The sequence below is a fragment of the Glycine max genome, chromosome 12, assembly GCF_000004515.6.
Source record: "Glycine max cultivar Williams 82 chromosome 12, Glycine_max_v4.0, whole genome shotgun sequence".
Taxonomy (NCBI): domain Eukaryota; kingdom Viridiplantae; phylum Streptophyta; class Magnoliopsida; order Fabales; family Fabaceae; genus Glycine; species Glycine max.
Genome location: NC_038248.2, coordinates 7467060 through 7494007, shown reverse-complemented (window position 1 = coordinate 7494007; position 26948 = coordinate 7467060). Strand labels below are relative to the sequence as shown.

The 26948-nt window shown below is 34.9% G+C and overlaps 3 protein-coding genes across 4 annotated transcripts; 1 reads left to right on the top strand and 2 right to left on the bottom strand.

Moving 5' to 3' along the window:
* Positions 1-300: 300 nt before the first annotated feature.
* On the top strand, positions 301-10742 carry LOC100778865 (nicalin). Of its 2 annotated transcripts, XM_041007460.1 has the most exons (14): positions 301-932; positions 2244-2413; positions 3578-3681; positions 4067-4133; positions 4798-4890; positions 4969-5133; positions 5242-5382; positions 5469-5546; positions 5916-6028; positions 6102-6162; positions 7254-7421; positions 8170-8271; positions 10161-10250; positions 10336-10742. In XM_041007460.1, exons 1-14 carry the CDS (start codon positions 659-661, stop codon positions 10396-10398), a joined length of 1689 nt encoding a protein of 562 aa, XP_040863394.1. In that variant the 5' UTR covers positions 301-658; the 3' UTR covers positions 10399-10742. The 2 variants fall into 2 exon arrangements, 1 of the variants encoding a protein (XP_040863394.1); XR_005887586.1 differs by lacking the exons at positions 10161-10250; positions 10336-10742 and adding an exon at positions 7854-7915 and having other exon boundaries at positions 380-932; positions 8170-8277.
* A 2583-nt stretch (positions 10743-13325) lies between these two features.
* LOC100809162 (OVARIAN TUMOR DOMAIN-containing deubiquitinating enzyme 6) lies at positions 13326-19003 on the bottom strand. Its single transcript, XM_003539790.3, has 10 exons — positions 18822-19003; positions 18590-18636; positions 17692-18498; positions 16807-16968; positions 16017-16094; positions 14689-14767; positions 14466-14611; positions 14159-14224; positions 13899-14073; positions 13326-13721 (listed from the first exon to the last, which is right to left on the bottom strand). The coding sequence occupies exons 3-10, from the start codon at positions 18331-18333 to the stop codon at positions 13510-13512; spliced, it is 1560 nt and encodes a 519-aa protein (XP_003539838.1). The 5' UTR covers positions 18334-18498; positions 18590-18636; positions 18822-19003; the 3' UTR covers positions 13326-13509.
* Positions 19004-22470: 3467 nt separating this feature from the next.
* On the bottom strand, positions 22471-22815 carry LOC121173201 (secreted RxLR effector protein 161-like). Its single transcript, XM_041007529.1, has one exon. The coding sequence runs from the start codon at positions 22813-22815 to the stop codon at positions 22471-22473; it is 345 nt and encodes a 114-aa protein (XP_040863463.1).
* Positions 22816-26948: the final 4133 nt, after the last annotated feature.

Sequence of the window (26948 nt, the reverse complement as noted above, 5' to 3'; positions counted from 1 at the left end):
CAACTTGAGAGTTTCAGAAATATAAAATTTAATGAAATTTAATTCGAACTTCCCGAACCATTCAACCAACCAAACATATGAGCATTAAAAAAAAAAACAGTTGGGTTATTCATATAACAATTAATATAATAAATTTTTCTTATTTTCTCTACCACATTCTATATATATGTTTTTCTCTTTTTTGTCATTGGTGGAAAAATTAGTTGTGCACATAAATTTTTTCTTTAAATGTTATTGTGGTTGTAATTTTTCTTAAGTTTCCACGAGATTTACCAGAAAGAGAAAGAAAAGAAAAATATTAAAAATATTTTTTTTATCAAAATGAAAAAAAAAGATAAAAAAAGGAAGAAAATCCACTACTACTAGTACTACTCACTAAAGTGTAACATGCTATGCTACTATACCTGGTTTCCCTCATCTTCTCCCTCTTGAATCAGCGTCACTCACTTTCTCTCTAGCTTCATTTTGTACCTACGTTCTGCTGAAATGGAAAATTAAATATAATTAATATTATTATATTGATCGATAGAAACAGGCTGACATATTTAAGCGTAGATCGGCATCGTGGTGCTGTATCCACTTGTCAATCGCAAATTCGGAAACCCTAGCTAGCTAGCTAGCAGCAGCAGCAGATCTGATCTCACGTTCGTTCGTGGTTATGGCGCCAAGGAAACCTCGCGAGCGTGAAATGCTGCTCGAGTCCGTTATCGCGCTCATCTTCATCTTCGTCGCCTGCGTCGACCTCTGCGACGGCGCCACCGTCGTCGACGTCTACCGCCTCATCCAGTACGACATGTCCGGAGTCCCCTTCGGATCTCGACTCGCCAGCCTCAACCACCACGCCGCCTCGCTCCACTTCTCTCCACACGCCGATCTCTCTCGCACCGTCCTCCTCATACCACTTCGCGAACTCAACATGTCTTTTGTCAAAGGTTCTTCTTCTACTTTCTGCTTTTTGTTTTAAAATTTTAATTTTAGGTTTTATTATTTATTGTTGTTATTTATTTTTTGGTTGATTGTGCTGAGACTAAGTGTGTGTTTGGTTTCACGTCAGATTTTGAGAAGTTGATTTTAAGTAATTTTTCATATGTTTGGTTCCGTGTGGAGAAATTGATTGTTAGTTCCGAATTGATTTTAAGTTTAGGCAATAGCTTTTACGTTAGATAAAATGTTTTATATTAAGTTTTACTAACTTGCATTTATAATAAAAACATTCAAACAATCAGCAAAAATAAAAAAAATTCAAACATATACTACATCACTTTAAAATCGATTTTGCAAAATCAATTTTGTGAACACTCTTCAGATACATACTTAATTGTTGTGTGTGATGTTGATGGGTAACATAATTCAGAACTACGCTAGTTAGGGACGGTTTTTGCGAAACTGCAGATTTGTTGTTGCAGTGTCACTGATGATTTCTTTGCTTCAATACTTTTTCTTTTGTAATTATTGATTTTGATTTTATCGTTTACCTCTTGCGTATGGAAAAGATGAAGTTGCATAATTCTTGGAAGAAATCAACATTCAATATTTAAAACGATTTATATATACTTGTCTGAGAAGTATATAGAGGAGGAAGGAAGTGGTGCTACTGGCAGTACCAGAAATAACAAATATTAAATTGGTTAAGATTTTACCCATAATAGTCTATGGGAAGTACTTTACTTTGTATACCTGTAAAAATGGCTTAGGAGGCTACAGGACGTTTAGCTAAACTAATTAATTAAGCACTTATTGAATAAGTGTTTATCATGTAAACACTTGTGTATAAGTTGCTTCTATAATCGAAGAGAAAATAGGGTTAAACTCTTTCCGTATATGTTATAAACTATCTTAGAGAGAGCTTATGGAAATAAGTTGAAAACCACTTTTGAACGTATTTTAAGCTATTTTCATAAACTCTTCTAAACACTTGTACAAGTACTTATGTTATTCTTCCAAATTCACCCTCATTAGGTTATATGCTGTAGGTATTAAGTTTGAAGAGGCTCTTGTTCAGTAGGCAAGCAGGAAAAGTTATATTGTTATTGTGTTTATAAAATTGACAAGTTGGTTGCTGTGTTTTGCCCCAACCTAATATTATCCATTTTATTCAAAGTTTGAACTGTGTTCTATATTGTTCTAGTTGAATGCTTAAAATTTCTTGTCCCTGTCATTTATGTTGATCATTATTTGAAGAATGTCATTTTGTCTCACTTATTATTTAACAAGATCGAAATCTTGTGACTGCAATATGGCAGAATATATTGCTGAAAGCAAGCCTCTTGGGGGTTTAATATTTTTGCTTCCCCGGATGTTCAGTTTTGAAAACAAAGATGGTATGGGAAGTAATCATCAAGATGAGAGTAAAGAATTGCTGAAGAATGCATTGGATGAACTTGAACAAATACTTATACACGCCAACGTACCTGTGAGTAAATTTCAAACAACAACTCCTTTGTTTTCATTCTTTTTCTTTTGGAATTTCATATAAAATAAAAATTTTGCCTTCTGGAAATGAGAAAGCAATCTTTGATTGATTTGTTCATGAATTATGAGTTCCTTTACATTAGAATAATTGTGGTGATTTTTTTTTCCAACTACTATGTTCTCAAGTTATATATCTTTAAAGTAGTTTGTGCAGTGATTGACCAACTAAGCTGTATTCTCCTCCAATCTCCTAAATGATTTTATAAACAAATTTATTACTTTCTATTGTTCTTGATTCGTTTGATTAAGGGAAATTGGCCTTGTAAGTGTCCCAACAATCTGATGATGATTGAAGACTTTGGATAGCCTCATAATGTGCATGTCAAACTTGTTTGAGTTTCAAATGTCATTGTGTGCATGTAGTGGTGGTCCACAGACCTTGCACATTCACTTGCAGCAGATGATTTATTTATCGAGTTTAATCTTTGTACACTGATAGTGTAAATACCAATTAGAAATCACCATAGATATAACTTTTAAAGTAATTATTACAAAAGTAAACAATCTTACCATACATAGCAACTATGATTGGATGACAGTATAAAAAACCTTTACACTGTCTCATTATTTTAATTAAATTATTATTTATTTATATTTTAGTTGTGGACTTGCGGTAAATGATTTATAAACCTACTATCATATGGCTATGCTTCTCTAGTTGGCCTTATGTGCTTGCTTGCATATTAGGTCCTTGACTGATCAGTTAGTACTGAGAATTAGTTGCAAAACTTTAAAATTTTCTTAACTTCTATTTTCCACCTAGCTTCTGCTCTAGCACCATTTTTCTAGTTTACAGCATGAACTTCTAGTGATTCCTAAAGTATGTCTTGTAGTCAATGCACAACATAGTTAATGAACTACTGAAATTGGTTACTCAATTATCTAGAAGACCTATATCAGTGTGCTGTGCACACTTCTTTGAATTTAATTGTTCTTCCATAAATTAATGTTTTTTCCATTTATCTAAGGGAAAAAGTGTGACATGACATCCTTTTCTGTGTATGTGAGGAAGCATGTCCCCCCCCTCCCCAATTACATTATCATGTATCATTTTATTTTTGTTATTTTGAGAGAAATTTAACTTAGGTGCTGCATCTTGTTGCAGTATCCTGTTTATTTTGCATTTGAGGATGATAACATTGATGCTGTGTTAACTGATATCAAGAAGAATGATGTCACTGGTCAGCCTGCTACGGCAACAACTGGCGGGTGAGTTCAAATCAGTGAATAAAGCTTTCACTGCTTTAATTAAATTTTGCAAAATTCTCTAGATGATCAAAGCAAGTGATGTGGAACTTTATGGCTTGACCCATTGGATCTTACATATGGGATTACCTTGTATATTTCCAACTTCTGGGTATTAGATCTTGTGTTATTGAATACCTTCTCTTCTATTTGTTTGGATTATGTTCCAATTATCTATTCGTTTCGTAGTTGCTGCTTTTCTTATATTTTTAATTCTCTTTCTTGGAGTTTCTTTCTGTAGTAAGTTAATTTGCATGTATGTTGAGTTATTGTATTACCAAGTTTATGTTTCTTTTGGGAGTGACATTTTCAATGATTTCTTTCCTTTTTCTTTTTTGAGATGTTGCAGATACAAATTTGTTGTTTCAGCCCCAGAACCAAAGAAAGTTGTATCTCCTCCCATTACAAATATTCAGGTGTTTGTTCAACCTTCTTTTTAGAAAAATTCAATGTGGTTGAAATGCTAAATAAAACTAATGTTGTATGAATATAATCTGCTTCTTGTATTATTCTTTTTCCAGGATGGTGAATTTAATTTTCTCCATGCATTTTAATTACCACTTAAGTGTTTGATAGCATTTTGTAAACTTATAGTAACCTGTTTAAATAATCAATTATATGATTATGAACTCCTCAGTTACTTCCTGATGGATTAATTTATCTTGCACGACTCTATTTTTCAACTTTATTATTTTCTTCCTCTTGATCATTTCTTTTTTCCTAGAACACTTTCTTCATTATAGGGCTACTTTTTTTTAATTGCTTGAATAATCATTTTCTAAAGTTTGTGCAAGCTGCAGATTAATTATAGATATTGAAATTTGAACTTGTGATTTATATTTAAGCATGGAAAAATACAGCTTCTTCTTGATAAAATAAAACAGTTGAAGACATGTTTCACACTCATCATGGTAATCACAACTTGTGATATTTATGTGCAAATGATTATGCTCCTACATATGCTTCTGTATTACACAGAAAACATTTACAATCTATCTTCAATCTCATAAGTCTTTTAAAATTGGTGTTCTTTGAATAGAACTTGTATGGATGTTGGATGTATCTTTTATATGGTTGCAGGGATGGTTGGCAGGACTGAAGACAGATGATGATGCTCATCAATTACCCACCATTGCAATAGTTGCATCATATGACACCTTTGGGGCTGCTCCTGTATGTTATTTATGAATTCTACCTATAAAACCAAACCGTTTGAAATGCATGATTATGTTAAAACATCTGTAATTGCAGGCATTATCAGTGGGAAGCGATAGTAATGGAAGTGGCATTGTGGCTCTTCTTGAAGTAGCTAGGTTGTTTTCTCTCTTATATTCTAATCCAAAGACAAGAGGTCAATACAATCTGCTGTTTGGGCTAACTTCTGGTGGGCCTTATAACTACAATGGAACCCATAAGGTAAGATTTCCTGTTTGGAAGTTCATTTATTTGCTGATAGAACTTTAACACGTAGTCAACCTTCCCTTTTGTTATGCTTTTTGTTACATACAATTCTGCATTTTTCAGTGGCTTAGGAGCTTTGATCAACGTCTGCGTGAGAGCATTGACTATGCTATTTGCTTGGATAGTATTGGCTCTTGGGAAAATGAATTGTGGATTCATGTGTCTAAGCCTCCGGAAAATGCCTTTATTAAGAAAATTCATGAAGTAAGTGAGTAGTCAAAGTGGTGCAGGCTTTACTAAATGGAGTTTCTTACAGTTTTATCTTCATGACTTAATGGAAAATATTGTAGGATTTTTCAAGGGTTGCAGCAGAATTAGGCTTTAAAGTGAATCTGAAGCATAAGAAAATTAACATTTCCAATCCTCGAGTAAGTGATATATTCTCAATGTTCTGTTTCACCTGCCTAGCTCTTTAGTAATTTATAGTTATACTTAGCTTTTGCTCAATCTCAATGTGGTTGTATTTTCAGACAATTGCCATTGTCCCATTATTTTATTACAATATTACCATGTACAAACACCTTATATATGGTTTACACATTTTATAAAAAAAGGTTTGGAAACTGCAATGTATCTTGTCTTCTAATTTTCTACAGCTGCCTTTCACTTCCTGTTCTCAGTCATATCAGCTTGTGCTTCATGTTTTATTGAAATATTTCCCGATAGCAAGCACATGCTTCCAGCATTTTGTCCAAATGCTACCTCTAATAGTTATTAAAGATGGTCATCTGCTGTAGGTAGCTTGGGAGCATGAACAGTTTTCAAGGCTGAGAGTTACTGCGGCCACCCTTTCTGAACTCTCTACAGCACCTGAATTGCTAGGGAAGACTGGTGGTTTGGTTGATGGCAGGTTCATCTCTGGACCTAAATGCCAGAATTTTATTATTTCTGTACATTTTTGCTGACTGAGCTTCATTCTGCAGGCATTTTGTCAATGAAGCGGCTATTGTCAGAAGTGTGAAATTAATTGCTGAGAGTCTTGCGGTAAGATTAATTTTACCTCAAAAAGTAGAAGTCAATGCACACACACAAGAAAACCCCAAAAGATTAGGAATGTAACCTTTTGGTGTTTGTAATTTTTTCCTTCTAATAATTTGGCGTTAAGAGTTATGCGGAGTGTTTTGTTGTTTGTTTGTCCTGGGCACTGATTCTTAATTATGCTTGGAAAATCTAGTATTTATTTACCATATTTTCTTGTAGTATGTATTTCTAATAATGTCAAAACTTGTCTCTTTTGTGATTGTGTATAATATTTAATGTGAGTTTGTTTGGTAGATACTTTTTGATATATGCACCAGGTGGTTTGCATCTTTTGATGCTACTTTGTCTTATCCAACAAACACCCGTGAATGGAGCTAAATTTTAGCTAATTATTAATGCCTGTGTAGCACTGTGCATATGGATGATACTGATTCATAAATGACATGCTCTTCATTATATATAATAGCATTGTGTTAAGGGTTGTTGATGAGATTTCACTAACATGATTCCTTGAATATGCAAAGTTTCCATTCTGTAGTTTGATTCATTCTAACTTAAACAGTGGGTTACTCGTGGCACAGATTTTACTTCCTCTCTCTTTCCATCATGGATTCATGTGTTCCTCCTCATCTTTCCATTATCCATCTTTTAAGTAAAAAGCATAGAGAGAGTGGGGAGAGAGACAAGAGAATGAGGAGTAATTTTTTTAAAATGCTCCTTTACCTATCCTTTTTTAAAAAGCTACCATTTATAAAAATTAAGTTGCTTAATCTTTTAAGAGATTTTCAGAAAATGTTTGGCCTACTTTTCCTTTTAAGAAAAAAGCTGAAAAAAAGGGTCAAGCACAACCTTTATTGATTATTGCAAACTGGCTTAATTAGTGAGGCTGTAGTATAAATTGAGTAGATGTTCATGAACTCAGGTGATTATTTATCATCCTTTTTTAAAGAATTGCCTGGAAATTAAAAATTATGTTAGAGATATATATTGGATTTCCAGTATCTTTTGATGTGACATGTGTCATCAGCTTCATATATTTTTTATGAGAAGCCAACTTCATTGTTTTAAATGTTCTTCTGATCTACTTTCTGCAGAGGCATATCTATGGACATCAAGGAAAGAACATTCAGATCTTTGCAGACAACAGTAACTTGGCTGTCAATCCTTCTTATGTTCAATCATGGTTAGATGTTTTGTCCCAAACGCCTCGAGTAGCTCCATTTTTGTCAAAAGGTGATCCTTTTGTAATGGCACTGAAAAAGGTATTATTGCATTATTTTTGCTTTTTATTTCTTAAAAGTATTGCTGCAATGTGTATAGTTTTATCATGGATTTTGCTGTTGTTTCAAGTTAAAGGATTACCCACAATATGATGGTTTTGGTTGTGGATCAGCATTGGGAATCTTTGTAGCTTTAGGGAGCACAAATACAAGAGACACATACTATATGATATATGGCAAATTTATAAATCATGAAGACACGGCATGACTATAATAGAACACAAATAAGTAAAATAAAATAAAAAAACCTTCAATCACAACAAAGAATTCATGTTCTAGAAGTATGAGCCATTGTAAACATAATAAAATGCCAATATTTATCTAATTATTATGGTATTTCAATTTGTATTGATATAAAAGTTAAACTAAAAAATTATAAAAATACAACTAAATTTATTCCAAGTGTCCATGCAGTGTCCTACTTGAAGACGTATACACAGTTACAACTCAACACGACATAGCTACTATATAGAAGTGTATGTGCATCTTAATTTGTAGCAATATTAAAATTTGTACAGTTTTTTATTTTTTTGTTGATAAGGGAGATTATATGTGCTAATATTGTGTAACGTTTCTGGAAAAGAAAAGGCCAAGAATTCACTTCTTGTCCCATTTTAATAGAAAATTATAATGCAACTGGATTAGAGTTAAGTTGAGGGTGCTCACTTCTCAATTCTCGATACCTGGAGTTTCACTCCTGTACTTACCCAAGTGTCTTACATGTATGTAGGAATTAGAAGACCATACTGATGAGGTAAATCTACATAGAGATGTGCTTGATGGGATGTTCACTTTCTATGATTCAACCAGGGCAAAGCTGAACATATATCAGGTATTTGAAGTTATTTGCTTTGTACCTTGTTCTGTATACAAAGGTTAGCCATTATTAGTGGCTGAATCAACTTAGTGGATCATTGATGGAGTCTTGCTTATTAGACAATCTTCGTTCCTAAGTCCTGACCATGTTTGTAAATGGGCGCAACATTTTTTTGGTTATTTGACTGACCTTTTTTCCCTTGTCTTTTTTAAAGGACATCTTTTCCTGGTTAAAAAGGAGGGAATTTTCAGGACAAACAAAATCTGTATTATTTTTTAAATAAATTCATGTTTGGTTGAGCTATTCTTAGAAGAAAAAAAATATTCAAAATCTCTTAAGGTGTACAAAAAGGTTATTTAAGGCCCCAAAACGTTAATCCAAACATGCTTTGAGTATTTTACTTTTGTCTTCATAATTAAATGTTGCCTTGTATAACAGGATTTACTGTGTAATGTTGTGTATCCAAGATGACCACACTAAGCCTTTATTTATAATGAGCAAATAGGATAAGTGTTGATTACATAGGATCAATCTAATGAGTAATAAGGACCAAATCGCAAATTACTATCTAATCATAAATAACAAAATAATATGTAATCTTAACACTCCCCCTCCTATGAATCGAGCTTGTTACAAATGTGGTCAACCCGATAGAAATTAAAGGTGGTTCGTTGGAGACGCGTCACATGTCGTGTGCGTGAACTTCACGTGCCAAGGCCCTGCGTGGGGCCGCATGCACCCATATTTTGAGTTGGTTGCGCACATGAACGATGTGGCGGTCTTTGGCGATGATGATGGGCACTCTTCACCTGTGAAAAACAGAAAGGCCTACCAAGGACCTCTTGAGGCAGAGGGAGAGAAGACCAGTGTAATGCTGGCCGAAGATGCATCACGCGTTGTGTGCGACTTAATGCGCCAGAGTCCTGCGTGTGGTGGTTTTTTGAGTTGGCTGCAAACATGGATGATGTGGCGGTCTTTGACGAGTTGGTGGCGTTGGGTTCACCGGAGGGAGATGCTTTCGGTCTTTTAGGCACACCGGCGAAAAGGCAACATGGTGGTGGTGTAATGGTGCTTGCAGCGGTCGTAGTACTGTTCACACGAAAAGGGGGGTTGGGGCTAAAGAAAAGAGGGAAAAAAAACAAAAAGCGATTCTAGCCATGCGGTCATGCCAGATAAATGATGGCTTGGTAGCAGCCAACGGAGGTCTGCAGTTGCAATGGGTATTGTTCATCCGTGACAAGAGCACGGGTAAGAGTGTGAGATGCCCACGTGTGGGGGCACATGTGGTGGCAGACGGTGACGCAATTAGAGTCAGGGTTGTCGAAAAGGCTGCAAAACTAGGGCAGTCGTGTGGTACTTTTCACTTTGAAGAAGGGCTGCAAGGACTGGGCTTTGTGCGCCTCAGTTTGGCGAGCTTGGCTCTGTAAACGAGAATCGGATCGGTGGTCATACATGTCAGGAACAGGGACTGTTTGGCACAGAAAAAGGATGTGTGTGAGAGCATGTTGGTGGTTGTTTCAAGACACCGTCAATGGTGTGATGTAGATTGGTAGAAGGTGGTTCAGATCCACAGGTTGTTGGCAGGAAAGTTCACCGAAAAAGCTTAAACATGTTGCTGGAAAGAGATGACGAGCGGAGGTCCAACTAGGGACAGTGGGTCCCCGGTGAGACATGATTTTTGTGATACCTCAACCAACAATAACTAGCTCTGATACCATATAACAGGGTTTACTGTGTACTGTTGTGAATAGATGATCACACTAAGCCTTTATTTATAATGAGCAAATAGGATCAATTTAATAATGAGTAATAAGGATTAAATCACTAATTACTATATAATCATAAATAACAGAATAATATGTGATCTTAACACCTTGGAAGTAATTGTTTTATGGGTTTTACAGGTTGCCAGTGTCACATTTGACTTGCTGTTGCTTCTAGTGCTGGGATCGTATTTGATTGTGCTCTTCAGTTTCTTGGTCATCACCACTAGGGTATCTTTTTATCATCTAACGTCATTTTCAAAACTTTAGGTATCCAATTTGTATGCACTCAATCTTAATGGATGCTGTTTGACAGGGTCTTGATGATCTAATCAGTCTATTTCGGCGGCCTCCCTCTCGAAAAGTGAAAACTGCATAGTGGCTAGCAGGATTTTGCCAACATAGTTCTGAAGTTCTAAATAGTTTCTTAGGATGGAGGTTTCTAATGAAAAAGTTTTGTAGCGGATTTTTTTCGCCCTTTGCTGAAGTTGGTTGCTTTAGTGGTTAAAAACAGCAAGATATTTATTTTTGGCCGTGTGAAATTAACGACGCCAAAGTTTTGATATTTTTTGCCCGTTTCATTTGGCGCATTTTTGTTGTGGTAAAAAAAATGCTTACTAATTCATGCCTTTTGAACACAGGGTTACCCGGGTTGTTATAGGCAAGGCTTGTTTACATGTTAGTTTCGGCTCAATAAAGGATCCGTTTGGTTGATTTGTCAAATATATGTTTGCTGCGTGCTTAATAAACCGACACCGCATAAGATTGCAATCGAAAGACCTATTGTAATAAAATTCATTTGTCCAGTCGTGTCAACTGTTACATCATTTTTTTTTAATTTAAAAAGTTTAAAGAAAAAGGATTGAGCATAAAAAGTTTTATATCATTATTTAATCATAATTTGTTATATACGATGAATTTGTGATTGAATGATAATGTAAAATTGTTTTTCAATGTTAGTGTATAGGTATTAAATTCAAAAGTTTAATCTATAATTGTTATCAAAATCCCAAACTCAAAAGTGATTGGATTAGGGGACTTTATACAATTTTATGGGAGCTGAATTGGGTATGAAACTACCCTATTTTCCATAACGCTCGGGGTTAAGGATGATGGTACGCAAAACTTGTTTATATATAGAATACAGATAATTTTATAAAGGTTTAGGGCTGAGACAACATGTATCTTAATAGTGTATTTTAATAGTGTATTTGGAAGTAAAGATAGAAATAATATTGGAAAGAAATTTTGTAATTTTTTTTTTAGTAGAATTCACACTTTTTACATTCTATTTTTATTCAAGAGTTTGCGACAAAATGAAGATGTAAGATTGATTTGGTGATAAATAAAGTAAGGAGGGCAAAAGAGGTTATTAGTTTGAATCTTCCTGTTAACAAAAATAAATAAATAAACAACTAATATTGTTTAAAAAATGGAGAACCAAGATATATAAGCTTGGCAATAGAGAAAATAAGACAAGAAATTTGGATCAACATGCATGAAGGATACAGAAGGGAAAGTTCTGGTCACAAATACAATATCAAAAGAGTGATGGAGGAATTACTTTTATAAGCTTTTTAATGATGTACAGAGATAGGATACTAATATAGAAGGAATAGAAATTCAAAAGAACGAACAAATTTTGGGTTATTACCGTAGAATTCGGATAGAAAAGGTAAAAGAGACCCTTAAAAAAACGAATGAAGTAAAATTATTGGTTCAGTAGTGACAAACCTATGTATAGTCCCAAGGGTGTGCAAATGCACCCTAACTTGGCTTCATTCCTTGCTAATTTGTCAAATAGGTTTTATGACAAACAAAATTTGCATTTGCATTAGATTTGATTTACATTGCATTTGCTTTTGAATTTTTATTTACATGATATACAAAATGGTGAACTTTTGTATACTCGAGGATGTGCAAATGCACCCTCTTATGTAATTTTTTTTATTAGATAAATTAAAATTTTATGATTTTTGTCTTTATTTTCATTTATATAATAATAATTATTTTTTTAGTCCTTAATCCGTCTTTTGGTCTATATCTTATATAAGTTTGGTAACTTGTTGGAGAACAATGATTCATTTGGCTCATCAAGTTTTTCAGTGAAATTTTGAGATCTTAGAAAATGTCAAAGGAATGGAGGAAGAATCCTGTGGTTCCTATATTTAGAATGTAGAACTTGAGTCACAATGAAATCTTGGGAAAAGGTGATTGAGCATAAATTAAGAGAATAAACAAGAATTGTAAACAATCAGTTCAGTTTTTTTGTCAGGAAGGTCTACAACAAAAGTCTTTTATTTTTTAGAGATATTGATGGAAAGGTGTTAAAATAAAAAGACACCTACATATGATTTTCATTGACTTGGGATAAACTTATAATCAAGTATCAAGAGAAGTAATTCTGAAGACTTTAGAGAAGAAAGGTGTTTATTTGACTTATATTCAGACTATACAATACATTATAAAAGCATAACTACTAATGTGAAAACTTCAAGAAACAAGAATAAGGACTTCCTTGTAGAGATAGGAATGCATCACCATCAAGTCTTTGTTGAATCTAATCTTGGACTCGCTTACCAAGAAGATATAAATAATCCATAATTTCATAGTTTTTGGATGATGTAGTTCTAATTGAAGACTCAAGGGAAGTAGTTTACTTTAAACATAAACTTTGGATATACAATTTCGACACGAGGAGTTATTGCTTAAGGAGAAGTAAGACAGTATATATATTGCAATTTCAGTAAGAGGAATATAAGTTGAAAGTAAAAATAAGAAATATCTTATCACAAGTTTCTAGATTTAATATCTAAAATCAATAAATTAATGTAAATGTCACATGATACAAGCAGAATTTAATAACGGATAAAGACAAAAACATATTTGTAATGAAAGACAAAAACGAATACAAAATGAAAATAAAGAAATAAATAATGACGAAATGAGTCGAATTTGTAATCAATGCAGCTAAAAGAAAATCCTCGTTATCAAGTAGCACAAACATTAGTTACTACTTCCTTCCGGTCCTTTTTAAATTAAGAAGCAAGTTGTAGTGAAAATAAAGATAAAAATATCAGTATAATTTGTCCCATAAATAGCCCCCCCTCTTTAAATTAAGAAAAATGTTTCATTGAAAAACCCTTTCGGGCATTAACAAAGTTCATTTTTAAAGAAACAGGGCACACACAAATCCAGTTTTAAAGATGAATAACATATGGGAACTTAATTTTAAAGAGAATTAATTTTTCTAAATATCCATTCACGGTCAGCCTTGGATTAAAAACATCAGGAAAAAAAAATGGATTGAATAGAAAACGACCTGCTCATTAGCCAAATAAGGTTGAATCGTGGCTCAGTTCTTTCTTTCTATAGCCGTCATGAATATGCCAGATACCAAATTGAACTACAGAGTAAGTAGCTTGATACATTTATTTAACTGATTTGGTTGCAATTCAAAAACTAGATATTTATTTGACTTGATGGCATGTCATTCAGTGGCCTTGCCTTTACGTCTGCTGCTACTGCCAGTTTCTAACAGGTAACAAACCATGGAATCAACATCGTCCCCAAATATGCTGTAAGCCTCAATCGCTTGCATGTAACTGAATCCCATTGATAGTAACATCTGCATACCGCTACTAAGATCAGAACCATGCTCTTTCCCATGTTCCGTCTTGCGATCAGTGCCAGATGAACCGGCTGCTCTCATCAACACATAAATAGTTAGCTATATCTCAAAATAAAAAAGTAATGAGAACAAAGTTTTACTTAATTTCACACGTTCAGGTCTAAAACACTTGCTTAAACCTTGGGGGTGTAACAAACTGTTTTTAGGGAAATAGAACTTGTATAAAGGTGTCAAAGTAAAAGACTCACTTGCTCCAGAAGATGATGGTTCTGCGTTTGAGGTAGAGGACTCTCTGTCTCCAAGCTGTTGCTTAAATGTACTATCTGCAAGGTACTCAGCTCGAGAAACTTCAATCACCATGCGTTCAATTTCCTTTTCTGTGAGCTCGAGATCAGAGTAAAACCGACCCTCGGCTAACAGTGCCTGTTGAAAGCAAAAAGATAAAAATTATTGTTATCATCAAGAAGTTAAAAATCTGTCATTCTCACTAACAATTTAAAATACTTACATTATTGATCTGTTTGTCTTGTTGAGCTTTAATAGCAGCCTTGACTTGATCTTTGTCAACATTTGTCTGCATCATAAATCACAAATGGGCCATCAACTATTAGCAAACCAATTAGTTAACGTGACAACTTCCATAGTTCTGAGCCCTAAAATTGTTGAGGTTTCCTATAAATGTTAATTGCAGAGTACAATCTTAAGTTTGGCAGATAAACCTAAACTCTTGATGTTTCATTAGAGTATAGAATGTTAAAATCATACCACAGGAGGAGAATGACAACAAATTAAGTAATAATAGGCATTGTACTTACTCCACGAAGACTGCTGAACCCAAGCCCAGCACCAATTGTCAAGCGCCGTGGATCAACAAGGGAGTTGTAATGATTCCCATGATGATAACTCAATCGTATTGGTGGCATGTCAGTGTTGTAGCTTCCATGAAAGATATTGATAGGTTCTGCATCCATAGTTGATGTTATTGAATAGCACATAAACAATCACAGATTCACAGCCATCAAAATTTCAGAGGCTCACCTGTGGTGTAGGAGTATATGTGAATTGGACGATTATACATTTCACACATGGCTTGGATCTCAACATTATTTCCATAGACCTGCCAAGAAGGATGAACACGAGTTTTGCTTAAATTGGAAATTTAAAACAGCTATAAACACATTCTAACAGACAAACTGCATTTTCTAATAATGTTAAAAAGGAAGGCTACACATACAGTGAATAAACAATAAATGCAATTTCATCTTCCCATGTTTCAACTTACAAAAGATATAACTAATGTTTCAACTACCTTTCCTTAAGTGCTTAGGGTGGCTTAAAATTTGGGCAGAGCACATAGGCTTCCAGTCTTTGAGACAACCCCATATAACATAGCTAAAACTATATTTCAGGTGCCTAGCACAACAAAGGCTATTTCCATGCATCCTTTAACACATCCATACAACAATAAATTCCACAATTGCCAATGCTATGAACTGATTGAGCTCTACACTTGAGAGACTACTGCTAGTCTTTGAGACAACTCAATACAACAAACCATGTTTCAAGAACGTGACGGAGGCTATTTACAAGCATCCTTTAATACATCCATCCAACAAAAAATAGCCAATGCAACAATTTCTAAGCATCTTTTATGATTGTCGACGTCATAAACCCAACAAGTACAAGTTTATGTGAAACTACAATTTCTAGGTTAAAAAAAGATAAGTATATATAATTTAATCTGCAAAATGAGAAACAGAAATACCAAAACACCAAGAGACTGAAGGGACTTGTCAAAAGAACTATTTCAAATGAAAATACTACTAAAACAATATAACCAAACTATTAATACACTTGACCTTTTTTCTAAGTACATTCATATATAATTCTATAATGGACAAGCTTACTTTCTAGGAATAAGTGCAGAAAATTACAAGCTGTTAAGCTCATAAATTGAACACTAAAGACATGTTCAGAACCCACTACTATGGCACTAATTCAATTGACTAAATAAGGATTAGGATAAGGATAATAAGAATTCCTTTAATTATGAAAATATTGTCTGGAAGAGCAAGATTTTTTTTTTCCAATTCCTCTATAAGGCAAATCCACATCCACATTATTGACAAGCATGCAGCTTTGATGGTTATGGTATAAAATTCTAAACAGTTTAAGAAATAATTTGCCAAAAATATATTAAAAATAAAAACTGACCAGTTCCACCACAAAGTTCCACACAATCAATAGCAAATGAAAAGGGAGAGAAATAAAGTAATCATATCCAAACACAAACCTAAAATCCCAATAACTGCAAGTTTTTCCTTGAAACAACAAAAATAACTTCTGCCAACTATACTGTCACATACCTTGTCTCTTCTCTTTCTCTTGCAGTAAGATGTGAAGCCTTCAGTTATAAACTGAGAAAAGTGATCTCTCTCTCGCTCCTGAAATGTAAAACCATTAATCCTCTGAAGTTCAATAAAACTGCACCAATGTATGTGCATGAGAAACATCAAGGAAGTATCGACATTCAGCTAAATGTACATACTTAAAACACCAGGCAGAGTCACAAAATACTGATGAACCACCAAAAGATTTACAAATAACAAATGTCATACTATATTAAAAAGTTAATTCAAATAGCCAACAATTTGTCAATTGAATTAGAGTCAACATATTTATGAAAAACAAAGCAAGAAAAATAAAATCTAAAAGCAACAAAACAGGACGTTAAAGGATAATTGAAGGAAATTCTACCAGTATGTGCAAATATACATGTGTTAGCCACTGGAAAATGAAAAAAAAAATAAAGAAAAAAAGTCGCACGACTTTCTTGAATCCATTAACCAACCATTAGTACATACATCCTAAAACAAGAAACCTAAAATCCAATATTCTAAAACTTTGAAAGCCTTAAAAATATATGGTAGGCCCTTTCCTAATATGTTAAAAATGAATAATTCTTCAAGAGATACAAATGCTAAAGAGAACTAAATCCTTCAAAAAATCAACACTATTTGTTTGTTAAGATCAGTGAAACCGATAGAAATTACATCAGCTTCTGATAAAAAGAATAATCAGAGATTTACCTTCTACGGTAAGCAGATACAGTATGGATATTTGACACAAATAAATACTAATACAACATTATCATACCATATAATCTATGCACATCTGTCTGATCAAATCATACACTTCAGAATCCCCATACACCTGATCTGCAACAGCTCGGAATAGACAATTTCCATCCTCCATCATTTTTTTGACTTCATAACCTTTTGCCCTTCTGATATCAATTTCGAACTGTCGCTCCCTTTCCTGCGATAGATGTCAATATCAGTTTGAATTTTTAATATTTTATATATATACATGACATAAGGAATCTCAGTAGGCTGTCAAGCAACAGAATAGCATTATCAAGGTGGACCTTTGACTTCACATGGAGAAACTTAACATACAAGATTGCACAAGAACAAGCAAGCATCAAGATACAACACAACATAGGGTTTCCAGCATAAGAAATGTAAAGTATGAATGATCAATAATGAAAAGTGTTTTATACAAATTAGACACATCCCCCCAATCCCTGTGTGACATAATCAGCCAATTGTGAGACAGTAGCATGTCTATATTCTAAAAAGATAAAAACCTAGTTGACAAATATGCCATCATGATATTTCAATTACTTTGTATCAATAACTAGGACGAAATACTACTATATCAATATTCTAAAAAGATATATACCTAGTTGACAAATATGCCATCATGATATTTCAATTACTCTGTATCCATAACAAGGAAAATAATGCTAAAGGGATACTTAAATAGTCTCTTAGTTAACATGGTTATTCTCTTATAACATCAAAGAATTGGCCAAATTATCTAACACATTTCTTAGTCCTTACTCCTTAGTAATCTCTCCTTAGAACCAACTCACACATTACTGCCAAAAACAGAATCATATACCAAGACTCATAGCAACAAAAAAATCCAAAACACAGGCAACATTTATGTACTTATCAAGACACGTGATCAACTTACAAAATCATCATAAGATGAAACCAGGCAAGGCTTCTGTTCATCAGCACTGTTGTACCCCTCACTTTCATTATGTGACCTGGGAGAAGACGGCCTAGACCCAGCAGGTGAAGTCCTAGCCGAAACAATCGGCCACGTAACTGCCCTCCTCGACGATCCGACGCTGCCGGAATTCAAACTCCCGGCCACACTCCTCCTCGAATTCAAGTTCCCCGTCACGGAAGGCTTGGGAGGCGGCACCGGAGGTGGAGGGGGACACGAACCACCACCAACAAGGAGGGAAGAAGAATCCCCACTCGAACCCTCACTCTCCGAAACAACTCTTTCACCAACTCTAAGCCCACTCAACCCCTTCACAATCTCCTCCCTAACATCACTCTCAACAACAACAGCAGCCACGTCATCTTCACACGACCCATCACCCTGCTCAAAATGAACACCCTCCTCACTCTTCCCCTTATCACCACTCTCCAAAACCTCATCCGACACAACAACAACCTCGTCACTATTCTCCGGCAAAACCGGAACCTGCGGCTCCGCTCGCACCGAGGAATTAGAAGAAGACCCACCACCACCACCACTGCGGTTCGGGTTCGACGAAGAACCACCACCGGAAGAACCCCTCTGAACCAAAACGCGAGTCATTTCAATTCGCACCGTAACGCAACGCAAACCCTAATTTTGGATGAATTTTCAGAGGGTTTGGACCATTAGTTTGTCGCGGGTTCTGGCTTTGGGCGCAGTGATGCCAATCCCTTGGAAGAACAAATCTTTGTTGCAGCAGCAGTAGTATTCCTCGCAAAGCGATCTCTGCATTCCCCTAACAATTCTCATCAGACCCAACCCTCCAACTTTAAAGAAGAAAACCTTTCTTTTTTTTGGTTAAGAAGACGAATTTTACCAAGATTTTCCGCCGCCGAAAAATCAAAACCCTTCGCGAACCCAAACCTGCACGCACGCACGCATCCAAATCAAAATTTTCGAGTGCGGATCGAAGGGATCAAAGAAAACAACGGAAAATTGTAATTGTGATTATAATTATAATTATGATTATTATGAATTTGAAAATTGAGAAAGAAAAGAAAAATGGAATGAAGAAGAAGATTGAGGAATGGAGTGGTTGAGTGACTGACCTGAAAAGAAGGATTGATTAGGGTTTTGGAAGCGAAGAGAAGAGAAGAATAGAGAAAGGAGAAAAGTGTGGAAACTTTTTAACGGTGAGTGAGTTTGTTTCAACACCAACGGCCCCTCCTTCGCCACCTTACACCTGGCAACCCAGACACACTTGATCGCACGTGCCACTTTATGCTACCCTTGTCCGAATGGAATTCACGTGTGTAAAAAAAATTCAGTTTTTGTAGGCTAAGATAAATAATAGTAAGAGATAAAATAAAATAGAATATTATCAAAGAAATGACTCCTATCGTATGTGACTGTGACAGATATCGCTTCTTACAAACTAGTCTTTTTTTTATTTCTTTTTTTATTCAACGAGTGTCTTTAACATAGTATTTAGTTTAACCTAAAAAAAACATAGTAATTAGTTTAGGCAAAAACTACGGTGGAAAAGTATTTTTTTTTGTGTGGTGCACAAAAAATATTGATCTTTAGATTGATCTTGTTTCACAATAATGCATTTTTCACACTTTATTATCAATTTTCTTCTTCTCAACTACTCTGTCATTAGCCACGGTCTATGCACACTAGACTTTGTTTGTGCCACCATCATGATCCTCGAGAACATTGAATCAAGCTTCTCCAATATCATCCACACCTAACGCGAAGCACCACACCACCTAACACCTCTCAAAACACATAATCAACAACATAGCCCCTACACTTGGTGTGCTCATTTATAGACGAGAACAACAACAAAAAGTAACAAGTGGGTTCCATATTTGTTTTTTTGGGTTTCCAGATTTGAACAACAAAGTTTGGTGCTTATGTGGATGTCGTTAACTGTAACACTCCGACGAATCACATCGGGAAGAGAGGGATCTAGAGGTTGTGCAGGTATTAGATTGTACAGTTGAGGATGACCTAAAGGAATTAATTGGTACTACCTATATTAACAATACGCATCTACTTTTTGGTAGCTTATTACATAAGAACTTCACAGTTAAGCATGTTTGGCTTGGAGTAGTTATGGGATGGGTGACCTTCTGGAAAATTTCTCAAAAAGTGTGTGAGTGAGGACAAAGTACGTTAAAAAGTTTCATGTTAGTTTGTGGGAATAGTCATTGATCATAGAAGTAGGTAAAACTAATTTTTGAGGTCTTGAAAAGGACTACCTACTGAAGATTTTGACCAGTAGAGAGTTATGACCAACAAGGATGTTGAGTGAAGTGTCATAGTGTGTGAGCCATCGAGAAGTCGACAATTAGGGATATTACATTAACAGCCAGAGAAGAGGGCGATAAGAGGAGTTGTTGCTAGTCGAGTTGTGTTTGGCAGTGTAGCATACGGTGGTGTTGGAGCGCGCACATGGCGCGCGATGGTACAAGGTCAGAGATGATCATGGGTGCATGGGCCTAGTTGGGTCACATGACATTGTCGGGGTCAGAGGTGACATCGTAGCACAATTTTGGTGGCATCTAGGTTGACAGTAAGATTTGTGTTGTGGTAGAGGTGGTAGCACGCATAGGAGGTAGGTGGTACTCATGGCTGGAGGAGGGGATGATGGTGGTCAACTACAGGGTAAATGAAGAGAGGTGGTCATAAGGTGTGGAGGATGCACCATAATACTATGGATGAGATCAATCTAAAGGTCGTTATTTTTTGTGCACTATAGACAAGAAAATTTACTTTCCCACCATAGCCAACACCTTTAGTTTAACCTAAAAAAATAGAGTATTTAGTTGGAAAGAGATAGGAGAGAGGAAAATATTTTATTTTTTAAACTTATGCTATTCGGTTAAATTGGGAGGAGATGAGACATAATGGAGGAATACAAAATTTCTCTCATCTATTTTTTTTCCTCTTCGATATTAAGCAACATTTGTTTCACGAATATTTTTTTAGTACTTGAAATAAACATGAATATTATTCTTGGATATATTATAAAAATGTGTTTGGTTATCTATTAAAAATGATTAGGAATTTTTTTATGCAATAATTACTAAAATATTCTTATTAATAGAGTTTGTTAAAAAAATATACAATTGTGTTCAAAGTATGTACAAATATAACAATCCACTCAAAAGTCCCAAAATAACAATGCCAAAAAAATGTCACTACAAACCATCACAATCCCATGATTATATTTTATTCAGAAAAAACGTACAAGAAGGAAGGAAAACATTAAGAGAATAGTGAAATAGTTAGTAAGGAAAGTATATGCGTATTTTTACTCACCAAGAGTGATTTTTCTCCCACAAAAATAAATATTTTATATCCTTCTATTGGGATTAAATATTACTTGAAGGTGAAATTATGATTTACCCATAAACAAAGTATTCCCATAATTAATTATTTTATTACTATGTAATAAACACGGGATAAATTTTCTTCTATATTCTTGGAACTAAAAAATTTATCCTAAAACAAACACCTAGGAGATTTAGAAGAGTGAGGAAAGGATTTTAAAATTTTAAAATAGAAATTTTTTATTATTGAAATTTACATTGAGTGTATACTGAAAATCATAGTAGATGTGCATTAATATCATTTTTAATGATTTTTTTTAATTTTTATTCCTTAATTAGTACTCTTAGCATTTACCTAAATATTTAATACTTTATCTAGTTCTATACATAAAAAATAAATATTTAATTCATCAAAATCAATAAAAATAATCAAATTAATTAATCTTAATTAATAATGACATAGATTTAAATTTATTGCAAAAAGACCATTGAATTAAATGATTTAAGTGATAGTTATAATTAATGAAACTATTTGTAATTTAAGAAATAATTTTCAACCAATTAGTATGACTGATATTATTAATACTCAATAAATGCATTCACTTTTGTAGGAGATGAACAAATGTATCAGTAATAGACTTCACAATAAATTAAAGGCATAAAGAAAATTAACAATTAATACATTTCAAAGAAATGCATATTTCTTATAATTAGAAGAAAAATACTCTCATTTGTTTCTTATATGAACATGAATAAAGGTAGCAAAGCAGGCCAACCTATCCTATCTTAGCCCACCAAAAATGGGTTAGGGGCAATCATGACCTGCATGTTGTTGGTTGGGTGAAAGCCATATCCCGCTTTGTTTAGGGTGTATTGGGTGTTAGGTATCTAGTAAATTGTTTAAGAGGCTGGAAACACACGTTTAGCTGGAAATCTCTCTTATCCATCATTTTCATTAATGAGCCTTTATATAGGCTTTATAGACATACAACAACTAACACAAAGCCAATAACTAACCATAACAGAATTAGTTATTGACTGATTCACAGCTTAACAAATCAATTAGAAACTAACTCTAACATATCCTCCCTTAAACTGAATTTTCAACAAGTAATTCAGTTTAATCATACAACTTTATCATCCCCAATCTGCTTCTAAAGTTAGAGAATGATTCTAACTTCAGAGGCTTTGTCATAATATCAGAGATATGCTCTTGGGAACTGCACTGAACTAATTTGATAACTTCATCTTTACTGAGGTCTCTGAGAAAATGAAATCTCACATCAATGTGTTTGCTCCTACCATGCAACACGGGGTTTTTGGACAATTTAATGGTTGAGTTGTTATCACAATATACAGTTGTAGGCTTCAGTTGAGGATGGTCAAGTTGTTCCAAAATTCTCCTAAGCCAGACACTTTAACAAGCATAGGAAGCTGCTGCTATAAACTCAGCTTCTGTGGTTGACAAAGTCACCACCGGTTGCTTCTTAGAAGACCAGGATACTGCACCTGATCCAAGCACAAAGACATACCCTAAGGTACTTCTCCTGTCATTTACATCTCCTGCATAGTCACTATCCAAGTAAGCTATCAGAGTAGCCTCATTTCCTCTTCTATATATGATCCCAAAATCAATTATACCTCTCAAGTACCTGAAAATCCTTTTTACTGCAGCTAGATGCATTCCTGTAGGTCTCTCCACATATCTGCTGACCAAGCATACTGCAAACATCAAGTCTGGTCTGGTTGCGGTGAGGTACATCAAACTTCCTACATTTGCTTGTAGAAAGATGCATCTATTGCCTTCCCATCTTCATCCTTCAAAAGTTTGCATCTTGGTACCATTGGATTTGTCACATGGTTACTTTTCTCCATGCCAAATTGTTCCAGCACCTCTCTACCATATTTCTTTTGACAGATGAAAATCCCCTCTACATTTTGAGTTACTTCTATGCCCAGGAAATACTTCATCTTGCTAAGATCTATCTATCAAACTCTTCCTTCATTAACTGCTTGAATACATCAAACATCTCTTCATCATTCCCAGTAAAAATTAAGTCATCCACATATAGACTCACAATAAGCAACGTGCCTTCATTTCTTGTCTTAACAAACAAGGTGTGTTCATGAGAACACTTGACAAATCCCTGTTTGCTAAAGTAGGATTCAATCTTGCTATACCATGCCCGAAGGGCTTGCTTGAGACCATATAGTGCATTTTTCAACTTATAGACCTTATCTTCTTCACCCATTTTCTGGTACCCCAAAAGTTGATCAACATACATAGTTTCACTCAGTTCTCCATGCAGAAATGCACTCTTCACATCAAGTTGGAACACATTCCAACCTTTGACTGCAGCAAGAGCTAGAATAATTCTAATTGTATCCCATCTAGCTACTGGAGCAAAGACATCTTTATAATCGATTCCATGTTGTTGTGTGTAATCCTTTGCTACAAGCCTAGCTTTATACTTTTCAACCTTTCCATCTTCATTACATTTAGTTTTGTAGATCCATTTCACTCCTATTGTATTAACTCCAGAAAGAAGATTAGTCAGTTCCCAGGTATTATTCCTTTCAATTGCGTCAATTTCAACATCCATAGCTTTCCTCCACACATTGTTTTGCAATGCTTCCTCATACGTTTTTGGATCTTCTGCAATGCTGAATATAGCAAGGTTCTGCAGGTCATCAATTGTCACATAGTCTTCTGTCCAAGCCGGTTGTCTCCTATTCCTCCCTTGAGCAGGATTTGGTGAATCTGTCGCTTGAGGATTCTGATCTTTTGATTTTGCATTTTCATTATCAGTGTTCTGTGTAGCTTCAATCTCTACATTTTCCCCTTCTGAACTTTCATTATCATCTTTGCATTCTGCTAAATTCTTCTTTTCTCCTATTTCTTCCTTGTTTCATTTCCATTTTTCTTTCTCGGCAATTATCACATCCCTACTAACAATGACTTTCTTTGTAATAGGATCATAAAGCTTGTAAGCCTTGGACTCCTCACTCACTCCCAAGTGCACACACTTGATGCTTTTGTCATCTAACTTCTTCCTTTGAGCATCTGGAACATGAGCATAGGCAATACAACCAAAGACTCTAAAGTATTTGACTAATGGTTTGGTGTCATTCCATGCCTCCTCAGGAGTAACATTTTTCACAGCTAGAGTATGACTTCTATTGAGCACATAAATTGTCCATTTCACAGCTTCTGGCCAGAACTGTTTAGGAACTCTTTTTTCAGACAACATACTTCTTACCATGTTCATGATAGTTCTATTTTTCCTCTTGGCAACACCATTTTGTTGTGATGTGTATGTTGCAATAAGTTTCCTTTTAATACCATTGTTCCTGCAGAAGCTGTTAAACTCACAGGAATTAAATTCTCCACCTCTGTCAGTTCTTAAGCAACAAATAGAGTTTCCAGAGTCCTTTTCAACCATAATCTTGAACTTCTTAAAGATATCAAGTGTAGTAGATTTTTCTGACATAAAATAAACCCAAGATTTCCTACTGTAGTCATCAATAAAGGTAATGAAATACCTTTTATTGCTGTTGGATTCTAGATTGATGGGTCCACAGATATCAGAATGAATAAGCTCCAATCTTTGTGAGGCTCTCCAAGAACTCTCCTTTGGAATCGCTTCTTTGTGTTGTTTGCCAACCATACAGTCTATACACACTTGGCAAGACTCCTGAAGTTTTGGTAGGCCTCTAACCATTTCTTTCTGTGCAAGAATCTTCAGTCCCTTGATGCTGAGATGACCATATCTACAATGCCATAGATGTGTACTTCCCTCACTCTCCATTTGCAAGCAGGAAGGGACAATCACTTAAGCAGCTATGACAAACATTCTATTTGCAGACATTTTGCTAGACATAATAAGACCTCTTTCGTTGTGAAAGACCTTACACATGTCTTGCTTAAAAACAATAGTGAGATTCCATTGCTGAAGTTGACCAATGCTAAGAAGATTGTTTTTCAATTCTGGGATGTAAAACACATTTATAATTACCTGAGTTATCCCTTCAATTTTCAATTTGATATTGCCCTTCCGCTTAACTGCCATCCTCGAATTGTCACCCAGTTTCACTAATTCTTTGAATTTATCATCAAAATCAAGGAACCAATCTTTAATTCCACACATATGGTTGCTGCACACTGAATCAAGGAACCACACTCATTTTTTATCAATGGATTTTGTTTCCGTGAAGGACATAAGCAACATTTCTTCCTCATCATCAAACTCTGCATAGTTGGCATTCTTCTCCCACATAGGACATTCATACTGGAAATGCCCCAATTTATGACATTTGAAGCATTCCACGTGTTCTCTGTTAAAGAACTGTCTCCCTCGACCTCTTCCACCTCTACCACGACCCCTTCCTCTACCTCCTGTTCTCCCAGCATTAGTGATCTTCAGCACCTGCTCCTCTTCTTTATGCCCTTTCATTCTTTGTTCATGAACCATGAGACTACTTTGAAGTTGATCAATAGTCATAGTAATCACATTGTTAGATTCCTCAATTGAGCACACCACATAATCGAATCTGGCAGTCATGGACCTTAGTATCTTTTCAACTATTGTAAGCTGCTCCACCTTTTCACCATGTGATTTCATCTTGTTCACAATGGCAAAGTTCTTGCAAAATATTCATCTACAGATTCTCCTTCTTTCATTCCAAGAATTTCAAATTCCCTCCTAAGAGCTTGTAATTGTGCTCTTTTCACCTTTGTAAAACCCTGGTACTTATGCTTCATGGAGTCCCAAATCTCCTTGGCAGTATTCTTGTTTAATATTGTCTCCATAATACTTCTATCTATAGCTTGAAATAAATAGTTTTTCGCCTTTAAGTCCTTCAATTTGCTATCCTCTTCACTTTTCAGTTGTTCTTGGGTTGCTCCTGTTGGTGCTGTTGTGATCCCATTTTCCACCAAGCTCCAGTATTCCTTCGATCGAAGGAGATTTTCCATTAACATTGTCCAATGATCATAATGACCATCGAACCTAGGAATCGCGGGTTGAACATAGTTTCCATCAACCATGACTTTCTCAACTCAATTTTCTTCTTTCTCACTCTTTCAAGAAACTGCAGTTTCTTGTATCAGGCCCCTTGTGGAGCTCTGATACCAGCTGTTAGGTATCTAGTAAACTATTTAGGAGGCTAGAAACACACGTTTAGCTTGAAATCTCTCTTGTCCGTCATTTTCATTAATGAACCTTTTATATAGGCTTTATAGACATACAACAACTAACACAAAGCCAATAACTAACTGTAACAGAATTAGTTATTGACTGATTCACAGCTTAACAAATCAATTAGAAACTAACTCTAACATTGGGTTCGTTGGAGAGGGACACTCCTAATCGGAGGGTCACACCGGCAAGATAGCAACATGATCATAGTGTAAGTGTGCTCGCAATGTGGGGCATTATTGTTTATGTGAAAGGAACATTGCGACAGAAAGGAAAAAAAGAAAAAAAATCTAAATTGTTTGACACATGATGGTGGCGATGGTCGCTAGAAAAGTCATTGGAAAAGGAGGAAGGGGTGTTGGAAGACAAGTAACAGGCAGAAAAGTCCATCGAGTACAATAGTGGAGCATGATTTCCATTATTGTCCGTAAAAAATAACCTGAGTTCTGATACCATGTAACAATGTTTTAACTATAATGTTGTGTGTCAAACATGTTATTCTAATTTATAATGAATCAAGTGTTGAATACAAGAAAACATAATGACTAATAATGAGTATAATCCTTAATTATCAACCGAGATATTTTCCTATTTATTGTGATCAAGTCATATATTTAACAAGAATTTTAGAGACTAATAGGTTTTGTAACATGGAAAATAAGAATATATATATATATATATATATATATATATATAT

What these genes read in the sequence shown, in the direction of transcription:
- LOC100809162 (XM_003539790.3), bottom strand. Translation starts at nt 18,333, where the DNA reads ATGACTCGCGTTTTGGTTCAGAGGGGTTCTTCCGGTGGTGGTTCTTCG. An exon ending in TTTCATCTTATGATGATTTT is followed by an intron (nt 16,969 to 17,691) that starts GTAAGTTGATCA and finishes CATCTATCGCAG; the next exon opens with GAAAGGGAGCGACAGTTCGA. An exon ending in AGAGAAAGAGAAGAGACAAG is followed by an intron (nt 14,768 to 16,016) that starts GTATGTGACAGT and finishes CCTTCTTGGCAG; the next exon opens with GTCTATGGAAATAATGTTGA.
- LOC100778865 (XM_041007460.1), top strand. Translation starts at nt 659, where the DNA reads ATGGCGCCAAGGAAACCTCGCGAGCGTGAAATGCTGCTCGAGTCCGTT. An exon ending in CTCCCATTACAAATATTCAG is followed by an intron (nt 4,134 to 4,797) that starts GTGTTTGTTCAA and finishes ATATGGTTGCAG; the next exon opens with GGATGGTTGGCAGGACTGAA. An exon ending in ACTACAATGGAACCCATAAG is followed by an intron (nt 5,134 to 5,241) that starts GTAAGATTTCCT and finishes TGCATTTTTCAG; the next exon opens with TGGCTTAGGAGCTTTGATCA.
- LOC121173201 (XM_041007529.1), bottom strand. Translation starts at nt 22,815, where the DNA reads ATGTACCTCACCGCAACCAGACCAGACTTGATGTTTGCAGTATGCTTG.